Source organism: Aquila chrysaetos, chromosome 18 (genome assembly GCF_900496995.4).
Source record: "Aquila chrysaetos chrysaetos chromosome 18, bAquChr1.4, whole genome shotgun sequence".
In the NCBI taxonomy this organism is placed as follows: Eukaryota; Metazoa; Chordata; class Aves; order Accipitriformes; family Accipitridae; genus Aquila; species Aquila chrysaetos.
This window is the reverse complement of record NC_044021.1, coordinates 19,594,063-19,606,180: the sequence shown is the minus strand read 5'-3', so window position 1 is coordinate 19,606,180 and position 12,118 is coordinate 19,594,063. Positions and strand designations below refer to the sequence as shown.

General features: G+C 41.3%; 1 protein-coding gene across 4 annotated transcripts in view; it reads right to left on the bottom strand.

Annotated features, from left to right (window-relative positions):
- NUP153 (nucleoporin 153) overlaps nt 1–12,118 on the bottom strand; it is a 46,437-nt gene extending 34,319 nt beyond the window's left edge. For 3 of the 4 annotated variants that reach the window (XM_030041686.2, XM_041118296.1, XM_041118297.1), the window contains exon 1: nt 11,979–12,117. In XM_030041686.2, coding sequence (XP_029897546.1) covers nt 11,979–12,086 — 108 coding nt within the window. In that variant the 5' untranslated portion in view covers nt 12,087–12,117. Of the gene's footprint in view, nt 1–11,978 lie in introns of all 4 variants that reach the window. The other variant, XR_005930810.1, reaches the window with a different exon arrangement.

The following is a 12,118-nucleotide window of genomic DNA, read 5'->3' as shown; positions in this document are numbered from 1 at the left end:
GAAATACTAACCAGTAAACAAACAGGAGTTGTAATTTACTACTTTAAAATACCATTTCCTCAAAGGACTTATATAAAGAAAGAAAAATCAATAGGTTATGGTCACAGTTTGACTTCCAAACTTAAAGGCAGGCTATTTCTTTGCCAAAAATATTTATGGAATAGGACAGTTTTCCCAGCTCATAAGGGTCTTTCACATAGCATAGTGGGGGAAAAGTGCTGGCAGGAGTACTCAGCAATGATGCATTACTGGAAAACATCTATTTTTGTAATTGAGTTGATTTCAATCTGAGAGGCTTAAGTAAATCCCACTATACAACACAGGACATACTAAAAAAAAAAAGATATATAAGTTATATAAAGGTAATATGCTAACATGAGTTTGTCAGAGATGCAAAATACACAACCAGATAAAAGAGCTAATTTCCACTTCACTGTATGCACACTTCTAAAAAGCATCAAGTTTCTACCTCCAGGCCTCTCTGAGATTTCTTTGTGTCCCATTTCAAAGTTCAAGTTATTAAAACATATGAATCAGTAAGTCCTCAAAAAGAAAACCTGCACCTAACGGTGAAGTTCACCGAGATAGAGCAGATAATCTAACCACTTCCAACCATCAAAAAGGAATTTTCATGCTTCCTCCATCCCCCACCATTACCTCATGCCAGCTCTGGCGCATAGCAGGCTACTCTTCATACTAGCTGAATTCATTAATCTGGCAAAAAGTACATGTTTCTCTGCTGGTCTAATGAGTTCAACTGGCTCAGTGCACCAGAACTGGCCCAAGAGAGAGAGAGCAAGATCAGGCAGCCAGGTCAAGAGGAAGAAGAAACAAACTTCTCCCTTCTTTTAGTGATCCTGTGCCCATACTGCCATTAAAGAGATTGTCCCCTTCTCCTCTTCAACTCACCCTTCCCTTGTGCTGCCACTAGCACATATACACAGGCAAGTGACAAACTGTATCAGGGCTCTATCAAATAGATCTAGCCAAAAATTTGTCTACAGACTGTGACGGTGAGGACTACCCCTTAGGGGCATCAGGTCACTGGTCCAGCTTATCATGTGGCTGCATGGGTGCCGATACAAAAGCAGGAATAGAAATGGAAACATGACATGATTGTCTCTTGCAGCAGACTTAGACTGGCTTAGACTAACCCTGCTTTTGCTATTTAGGGAGTAGTTCCAGTTTGGATGTAGGACAGCAGAGTTTGATATTTCATTTAGAAAAAAGACAATAAAACTTATGACTTAATATGAACAATATGTTACAGGAATTCCATTAATTATGTAACATTTGAAAAACAACAATTTTATTTAAGGCAAGTGCACTAGTTCAGATTTATTTCTAAAAATTATGAAGAAGGGATTATGATACCAGATGCCAGTGTACTACTTATTGCTTGAAGTGAGCCTTATCTTCCTTAGTCTAGTTAGCTTTAGAATAAACATCCCAGGGAAATTCAAGCGCTGTTTTACATTTTGGCACTGCTTGCACATCTTTACCCATCATTACCACTTCCATCCGAGTGCAAAATGCCAGCGTATACTCCGATAGATAAATAAGTGTCTACCCCACTAGGTTGTATCTTTGTGATGCTTAACGGTTTTATCTCAAGTTTTGTCCACACTTTTAGTTGACAGAGTAACAACATTACAAAAGAGAGCATGAAGTGCAAGGCACCTTCTTCCTTCCTTGTAGGAAGTGCTACATTAGGCTCTAGTTAATCCTCAGTGATCAGTGATGGACGCTGTAAATGACTGAGCATACCTTCTGTGTTACACTTTGAGACAGAAATCTATCAGCACCAAAACAAAAAAAAAGTAAGATTAAGGAGACTACTTTCACTTACAACTTTACAAGCAGTTTTAAAGGAGTTCTTTCTTAATCTAAGAGGGACTCTAAGTACACTTAATGTTTTTTTATTGAAAGACTGCCACACTTATGCAGTGTGCCTGCAGCTAAGTTTCATAGAGAGTGTATAGAATTACATTAACTGAAACGCTGCTCAGACTATTTTTCTTTGCCTATAAGGGAACCCTGTAGTCTAAACCGATTATTTTTACTTAGCAAGTACAACAATAGCTAAAAAAAACCATTGCATCAGGATAACAAACTATGACATAACTGCACAGACAAGAAGTTTAAAGTTTTCAAAACTAGAATGATCAAGAAATACATTTCCCATAGCATCAGGTGGTCCTTACACAGCCATTAGTACAAGTTATCAGATTTAGCTGAGTATGACAACATGTATTTTATATTTAGGATTTAAATGCACAGTTTAGGCATAAAATTGTCTTATTTATAGGTATTCTCTATACAATAAGATCTAATTCATTACAGTATTTCAACATCACCAAACATAACTGATAATAGAATGGCGAACTTCCTCTTTCCTGCATTTATGGCAAGTAAGTTTATGCATACAAAGGCTTTCAGTGTATCATACCCCATACTACAGATTTGATACTAGACTCCCAGCAAAGAATTAAACATTTTCCGTGCCACTTTGCCTAAAAGCACTCACAAACAAACGTGGTATCACAGGCTAATCTATGACACATAGTACTGAGGACACGTTACGTATGTAAAACACAAGCAAGGGCAGGCCAAATTCTGCAACTCCTGAAGCAATGGTTAAATGCCATTCAAGGGCAACTCACAGCTTCCTGATGTCCATCCCCACGTCCAATGCTTTCTAGTGCAGACAAGGCTTTATAGATCACTTGAAGCGTATATCACAAAGTTAAGTACTTACTGCTACAAAATTTCTCTCCTGCCACTTTGGAGTAAAATCACAATCTTCAGACAAAAAGACTGGAATTAAATGTTTAAATTCAATGTGGTGTTAGCAAAAGATAGCAAAGTACTCTCATGCTACCTCTAAAATACCTTTTCTATCCATGCTGATCTACAAACTGAGCTGAGAATATGAAGTGCTACTTGTTTTGCAAAATGTAATACATCAGTCCTGTTGCACATTCAATGCTATCTTATTCACAAACTTGAACATAGAAGTTAAAATGAAGTAACCAAAGAATCATCTTTAATTATTCTGTGACCATATGATATTTTAGCAAAATTCAAAGCCTTCCTATTTTTTTAAGCATCATCTATAGACATCGTCTAGTGTATAAAAGTTAAACTTCACAATTCATCTAAACCAGGACCTGCAATTACTTTAAATAGGATACATTTGACCCTGCTGCATGCACTTCCTGATTAGATTTAAAAATGTAAGAATTGGTGTCTAGGAGAAACTAAAACACCGACCCTTGGGCACAGCTGCTTTACTGCAGCGGCAGCAGCTATTGTTATATTCTTTGACATTTTAAGGCAATATTCTGAAACTGTAAAGCCAAGGTAGGCTCACCTCTGCTGCAGGGCAGTAATCTTCAGTCATAAGGGGCAGCAGTGTCTTTCTCGCCATATTTTTTCATCACAGCTCAACTGACAGAACCAAGAGCATCTCACAAACATATAACCAGTATCTCCAAACACTGTTCTCTTACCAGTAACACAAAAATTGCCACTGCACATAGAGATTATTTTTTTAGTGATTGAAGGTAATGGCATCTACAAATCTGGATATATTCCACAACTCTGTAAAGTAATTTTAATAACAAATACTAAGGGCTGACATTAAAACAGGTGCACTGTTACAGCTAAATTTAACATGTATCTAGTTGCACCACAGTAATTCCCTAATACAGCTACATTTAAACCAGTTTAAACCTTGTTTACATCTGCTTAGCTCAGGATGACTTAAACTACAAATGCACCTATAATACAGGCTTGCGCATACTGGTATAGTTTTTCCTCACCAATTTAATATTTTGTTATTGTAAATATTTCAGTGCCTCACTAGACCTGTAATCCAGTCTCAAAGAAAATGCCAGTTGAACAGTTTAACTCCTTGCTTGGTTTACTTTAGTCTTGGAGGTCACCAGACCTTGAGCTGTAATAGGGGAAGGAGTCGTGAGACTCACCTGCTTCAAAAAAGAGTTTGATTCAAAATACAATCATAACTAAAAGCAAAGTCAGCCAGCTCTCCAGGACACTCTCACACAACTCCTTCCAAAAGCAGAGCTATAGAGACAATAATAAACAACCTCAGCAAGGAGAAAGAAAATTTTCTACTGGCACAGGCATTCACAAAGCTAGCGTGTGTGCTAGAACTGCAGCTGTAGGACTTCAGTGCATGTTCATGTCCATGTGTTGGCATACACATTTCTTCCCAGCAAAAGTGAATGTAAAGATGAACTTATTCTTACTTTAAAAACCACAGTGGTCACAACCAAGCCAAATACACAGAAAAGGCACTGTAATTAAATGCAACATGCAATTACGAGGCGAGTTATAGAAACTCAAAAGAAACTCCCCGCTCAGAAATACTAGTACTGCTGCCCCAGCTTTAGTGCTGTTGCATTTCCTAGACAAAGGGGAGAAAAAACATTTAAAGTATTTTCTTGTCAAAAGAAGGGGAACATATTTGTGAACCCTCCAACAAAAAACAAAGAAAAGCAAATCTCATAGTTATGAGAAGATCTTTTAATTAGTAAGTATTTTTGTACAGTAATCTGGGCTACCACAATGACAAGTACTGTATCAGCAAGTTGCAAAACTACTTATGCTTCAGGCAAAGTCAAACAAGCTAGTTCATACTTGCCTTCACTCAATTTTAAGATGGTCCAACTGACTTGGCTTAACGGGGTTTAGAGAGTACTTAACCTGTCCCTTCCATCAAGTTGTGGGTATAAGTCTCCCACCAGAGGTGGTGACAAATAGCTGCTAATAACACTACCTTCAAGTGGCTCAACTGTTAGCAAAATTAACATCTCTTCGGCTTAAAAGCTGCATTTAAATTGTACCTTCAGTTAGACAGCTGTAATGGGCAAAAAAACCCCGTAGCTTAAGGCTTAAGGACAAAGCAAGTCAAGACTTCTAAGAAATAAAATAAAACAAAACAAAATAAAATAATGCAGTGGCAAGAAGAGAATATAAAAAAAAAAATACTGAATGCAGTGGCACAAGAGATCAGTAGAAGGGAAGACAGGAAATATGCCCAAATTTAGGCCAGTTGTTCATGAAACTGCATAGATAAGTAATTTAATACCCAACAAGTAATACAAAATTGTGCCTAATGGCTAGTATTCTTCATTCGAAAAATATTGTGGGCACTTAATAATTCTGCAACATTGAGGATTTATACCGTACGTTACAAAAAGTACAGAGAAGCGTTTTCATTATATTGTCTTAGTAGTACATACCAACAAACATATACTGAGGAACATCTCCTCCCCTTCTCTCATGGCTGTATAAATATCACTATTCAACATATTGTAGGTATACAATAGCTACACAATTAATACTGGATTGATTACACAGAACATTAAAAAGCAAAAAAACCCAGAGTTTTTGCAATTTAACAGCAGAAAAATGGATAAGCATATCACATGACCTACCACTAAAAAACCAGAAGACATCTAAAAAAAAAAAAGGTCTGGAAAACAGCAATCCTAGAGAAAAGCCTCTTAGCTATTCTCTTCTTGAGGTCAACCTTGCAATTTACTCTAGATAAAATGCAACAGTGAGATGGAGGCATTATTTCTTCCCTCAGAAAGCAGCACAGCCCCGAAGACAGAATGAGAGGATGGACCAACAGAAGGATTACCAACCTAGAGTAACATTGACATTTATGCTGAAACCACGTCTGTGCATACTCTGTGGTCCAACAGCAGCACTGACAGAACCGTGCACACAGAGAAGCTGTATGGCACCCTAGAGGTCACCTACTCCAATCTCCTGCTCAGAGAAGGGCCAAGAACAGCAGGTCACCCACAGCTGGGCCCACCTGGGTTTTGAGCACCTCCAAGGATGGAGAGCTCTCACTGCAGTTCTTCCAACTTCTTGACTATCCTCACAGTTACAAGATTTTTCCTAATACAAAATCAGAATTTCCATTTTTGCAGCTTGAGTCCATAGTCTCTTTTCTTATTGCTATGAACCTCCTAGAAGAGGCTTGCTATGCCTTCCCTATACTCTTGTTAGGTATTTGCTCTTAAGCTGAACACACCCAGCTCTCTCAGCCATGTGCCTCAGCCCCCTAATCATTTTGGTGGCCCTCAACTAGACTCACTCCAGTATGTCAACATCTTTTTTTTGTACCGGAGAGGCCAAAATTGGACACAACACTCCAGATGCGGTCCTAGAAGTGCTGAATAGAGGGGAACCCCCCCCCCCCTCCCTCAACATCCTTCCCACATTCTTACTAATACTGCCCAGTATGCAGTTGGCCTTCTTCACCTCAAGGGCATGCTGCTGACTCAGGTTCAACTTGCTGTCCAGCGGGTAGGTGGGGTTGTTTTGTCCCCAGTGAAGGACTTAGCATTTGCCTTTATCAAACCTCATGAGGTTCCTGGCAGCGCATTTCTGTCGAGATCCCTCAATGGCAGCCCTATCCTTCATCATACGATAGGGTTGATGTTTCCCCAGGTTTGATATCATCCGGGAACCTGTTGAGGATGCATGGCACTCCTTTACCCCAGGTTGTTAATAAAGACATAGAACAGTATCAGCCCCAATATCAACCCCTGAGAGACTCTATTAGCTGTCGGCTGCCACTGAAACTTTGTACTGCTGATCACAACCCTTTGAGGCCAATGGTCCCGCTAATTTTTCCATCCACTTTACAGTCCACCTGACAAGTCCATATTTCACCAACTGGACTACAGGGATAACATGGGAGACCGTGCTGAGGGCTTTGCTAAAGTTCAGGTAAACAACATCCACTGCTCACCCCATGTCCACTGAGCCAGTCATCTCACTGTGTTATGAATCTGTTACGTGACGCTATGGTAGCCCACACGTGCACCAATCTGAAATAGCTCTGCTCAAACTTTTTTAGGCACGCAAAAGAGATTTTGAACTCTGTGCTTTCGCAGTCCTTAGAATGAGCAGCAGCTCAGTTCCTCCACAGCAGGGGAGCAAGAACCGGTTCTAATTACTGACTGGAGGAATAAATAACTCAGAGGAAGTGATGTGCTGCCAGCAACCAAAGGCAATTTGCAGTGTCCCAGCTAACACAGTCAATTATTTCATCTGCTTTTTTCTTCTCCTAAGATACCACTCACTAATACTGTTTTTCTCCAAGGCTGTCATGACAACACTTTGAAAGACAAACCCCAAAATATTAATAAAATGCTATAGCAATCATTGTCTACAATTTGTTGTACCAGTGACAGTACTGTCAGCCTAAATGAGAGAAAACTGTCAATTATGTCAGTTTAAAAAGTTCTTCCCAACTAGGATACATTTTTGTTTACGGTAGCAGTAGAAAGCCAAGTACCACATTTAAACATCTGTTTTGCTAATACAATTTGGTATTGCTGGGACAGAAACAAAACCTCTGATAGATAGCTAACTACTAGCCCACTCTTTTAAAACAGATCTTTAAATACACATTAAACATTTTTTCAAATCTATTCATTTTAGCTCAATGTGCTAGCCTACTACAAAACCAAAACAAGCAGAGAGATGCATACAAATACAACCACCTAAACATGCTTCAGGGTGCAATCCTATTCATAGGAGTTAAACCAATACAATTATACTTGTGTAGGTCCCCACAGACATTGTTAAAAAAGATTTTTTTAATTAAAATTTTCCTGCTTCAGGTTTATGAAACATTACCCAGTTTACATTACTCAATATGATACTCTAGGAACTCTTTAGCATGACAGTTTCAAAATTTCCTCCCAAAATAAACGTGGTGGTTTATAAGATTCCTTCTGCCCACAGCCTGCAGTCACTGCCCACCAAGAAAATCCTGTGCATACATCAAACAATAGTTTACAATTGGCCTACCTTCAAGACAGCAGCAGATGATAATGTAATGATTTAGGCATTGCTGCATATAGTTTAAGTTCCTGATACTGTTGCTATTCTGTCTGTGAAGAATCTTACAGGATGTCCCAAGTGACTTTGTGAAACTCATCAATCCAGAGGGGCTTTCATGACCAGGACTGGCAAATGTGCCTTTCAGTGGCCTTCTGGTCCCCTCTGTCAGGTAATACCCTAACTACATCAGCACAAGACCAGCTACAAAGATGCAGAAACTTATGCTGGTTTCAGCAAGGAAAACATATTTGGACTGTTTTCTTGTATATCAGTGTAGCACATCTACATTATAAATATGCACTGGCATGTACACATGTAAGAAAAAACAAAAATCGTATCATTCCCCAGCAGAAGTTTCAATCTACAAATGTTATCTCTAATATCAAACAGCTCTAAGTTGAAGCTTAACATAAACATACAGGTTTATGGGAAGGTTATAAAGACTTTTCAGATATTTTTTTTTTCCTCATGCTTAAATCTGCTTGTATGAGTTTAAAAGTCCAGGAGAGTCAAAGTTCTCTGACACTGTCACTTGAATTGTTAATTATCAAATAAAAAATAACCAAAAAAGTTATTTTAATCTCTTCTCCTGTCAGTCACATTTAGAATCTTTGAAATCTGTATGTTACCTGGATGAGAATGGCACTATTCCAGGCTAAAACAACACACACAAAAGCGCAAAACTAAACATAAAATTAACAATAGGAACATACAGATACTATACTAGAAGCTATTTAATGAGTCAACAATGTAAACACTCATCCCATTAACACGTCCACACTAGTAATTCCAATCATCAGTCTACCTAAATGACTAGGACAAACCAGCATTTAGAAGCACTGGGGCCACATCCGGAAGATGAAACGAAACCCAGATGCTGGACATAACAGCTCCCTTACTTGCATGTGCTTAGCTCTCAAAAAAGGCTTAATTTTAACCCAAATGCCTAAGCTCCTTACATAGTACAGAAGGAGGCCAGATATTTCAGCATGAGATGGCTGAGTAAACAGGTAGCATGCTAAGCACAGTGTAATCTAAACTCAACGCATTCAGCACGGAGCTGTCAACGTTTAGCCAATCGGAAAGCACAGTCAGCGGGGAGGGACTCCTCAATTCTACTCCCGAACACCCAACACAGAGATACAAAAAGGTTCTTTTCTTTCTGAGATGTGATTCCCACCCCACGAACCTTCACAGTGGGTAAGTCTATACAATCTTTACTTAGCAGTGCTGCTGCTTTTTGTTTGTTGGTTTAATAATATAGCTGCAAAATACCACGGTTTAGTTCCTTCACTAGTGGAGGAATCTGTACTCATATCTCCCATCTTCCAGGAGAATACGCAAGCTGCAAGTCAGTCTTCTCTTCCAGGCAGCGTCTGTTCACCTCTCCTATTTGAGGTTGGTTTAAAAAAAGGCTCTAGATTTAAAAAAACACACACACACAAACATAATGAAGCATGGCTCTAAAGTCTAATGATCAGGCTCTTGAGGAGAAAAGGGCAGGAAATAATAGGCTTTGCATGCTTGCTCCAAGGAACATCTAACATAAAACAAATAACTTCTGAAATCAAGGATCAGAGCCTGCATGTTTCCAGTCTTAGGAGGGCAACATCTTCTTTCTGGCTTAGTGAATCATGCATTCTTTTTCTGGATAGTAACACAGCTTCAGCCAGAACTGAAGACAACACACAGCTTGGCAACTAGGATATTCGCCCAGAAAGTGGAAGATGTAGGTTGAACCCTCCAGACAAAAAAGCAATCTGAAGCAGGGTCTACCACATACTGAACAAATGATTTAGCTAATAGTCATTGAAAGCAGCAGCACCAGCACCAGCACCTCCTCTTCCAACTGTGTCCTAAAGCTGCCACTGTACTTTATAGAAGACTGACTCTGCAGCATGTGTTGGGCATGATTGGAGAATTCTCACCTGACTGAACTCCCCAGAAGACTATGGCAAAATAACAACATCCAGAAAGCAGACAATCATGAGCCAGGCATCACACTAATCATCTCTCATACAAGTGGGGAAAACAAATCAGATATCCTAGGAACTTTAAAGCTATTAGCTATACTGCGTACACTGCTTAGGCACCTTCGGCGCTTGACGATAAGAGACAGGATTTTCAGGACTGCAGTTTTGACCGCAAGCACCTAGAACAGTTCTGTTAAAGTATTTCTACGAACCTACTTATTGCTAATAGTTAGTGGAGAGGGGGATCAGAATCAGAGGTATAACCTCATGTCAAGATTGCATTGAGCACTTTCATGTCTTCCCAAACTCATTACTGAGAGACAATTAATACTAAACCACAAAACACTTCTGCAGAGTGGACATTATACTGAAAATAGGAACACTTGTCAGTTAATTCAGATTTAAGTTAGCTATCTACCCAGAGCTCATCTTTTTACCTAAAGCAAGTTAGCGAGCTGCGTAGGGTTAAAAAGCTATCCATTATAACAAATGCACATGTCTGACATCTATCAGTTTGCCTATTTATTTAACTGTTACAATTTTGTCCCCAACAATTACTGTTAATTTGATCTATGCATTCGATTTGCAACATCCATTCTCTGGGCAGAATCCCACAGATACCCTCAAGCACGTGTTTGCTTTGGCACATTGTTTAAATATACCTACTGGAAAAGGCACAAAGATAACAAACAATAGAAGAGTCAGAAAACCATCTACGCTAATTATTTTAGATTAATGTGTAAGGTTTATCAGTTATCTACATAGTATCAAGATATGCAAGAAACGGCAATTTCAACATTATTCTATCATTCACATAAGAGCTTTCAACGCTTGCTCTCTAAGTGCAGTAATCCTTTGTATGAAGCGTCACCATGCTAGCTTTACAAGGACAACGCTGCTGATCAGTATACTACATAAAAGACTAAGTATAGTACTTCCCAAATAATAAAACTAATTGAGCAACGACTCGTGCATAACAGTCCCTCAATTTTGCATATAATATTCAATCCCTTAGTTTATGTTACCCATTTAATAACGTAAAGGTTTTGGCTGAACAGTCAACTTCAGGTTCATAAATACACGTGGAAAGCATTTCCAGAGCTCTGTCTCTGGGCATCTTGAAATTTCTTGGCAAACAGCAATTGGGAAGGATCTCTGCTTCTCCCCCCTCCAGCCACTCTAAATGGCGTGGGATTTTTGTGTCGCAATTTACAAACTGTTTTTTGTTATCCATCTACTCTGTCCTGCAACACAAAGGAGAACAAATGCCTCATGAATTACATTTCACTTGCACTGCATCAGCACATTTAGGCGCAGGCAAGAGACTGAAGAAACTACTAGATGCAGACCTGAGGGTTCTGCACGCAGCATCCTACAAAAAAACCCAACCGAAGATGCCTAACGACACAGCACCCTCACAAACTCATTTGCAATTTGAAACTTGCCAAGAAAGGCAAGGATTAGAAGCGATGCACTTAAATCTGAAGAGTAACTACACTTGCTAAGCCAGCATCAAATTGACCGGGGGGGTCGGGGGGGCTCCTTCTGAGACGGGTGCAGGCAGACAGCAAGCACAGTTTATTCCTTCTGGTGTTCACCCCAGGGTCTTTAAGGCATCGGACAGCCCGGAGACATAAACGACCACCCCGCGGAGGGGGAACCTCGGGGCCGCGAGGTGCACGGTGGGGGAAAGAACACCTACCCCTGCCCAGCCGCCGCCTCCTCCTCCTCCTCTTCCTCCTCCCGCCTTTGCTCCCTGCCGAGCGCGGGCATCTCCCCCGGCCAGGCGGGAGACAAAAGGGAGCCGAGGATCCCCCCGCGGGCCGGGGCTGCCGGCGGAGCGGACCGAGCGCCCGGAAATCCCACAATCCCCGCGGCCCCGGCGGGAAACCCTTCTCCTTCCCGCCCCCCCGGGACGTTCCACCGGGAAACCCCGGCCCCAAAGCCTCGCACGTGGGGGACTAGGCGCGGGGAGAGGAAAGGGGCGGCTCCGCCGCGCCGGGCCGCCTCTCGCCGCTGAGGGGGCGGCGGGGGGGGGGGGGGGGCAGAGGGGAAGGGGCCCTCCCGCCCGCGGTGAGCCTTAGGCCTCCCGCCGCCGCGCCTCACCTGCTTGCTCCTCGCATAGGGAGGCTTCACGGCGCCCAGGTGGTACCGCCGGGTCCGGATCTTGCCGCCGCCGCCGCCGACCCCGCCGCCGCCGCCGCCCGAGGCCATGATGGGATCCGGCCCCTCCGCTTCCCCCTTCC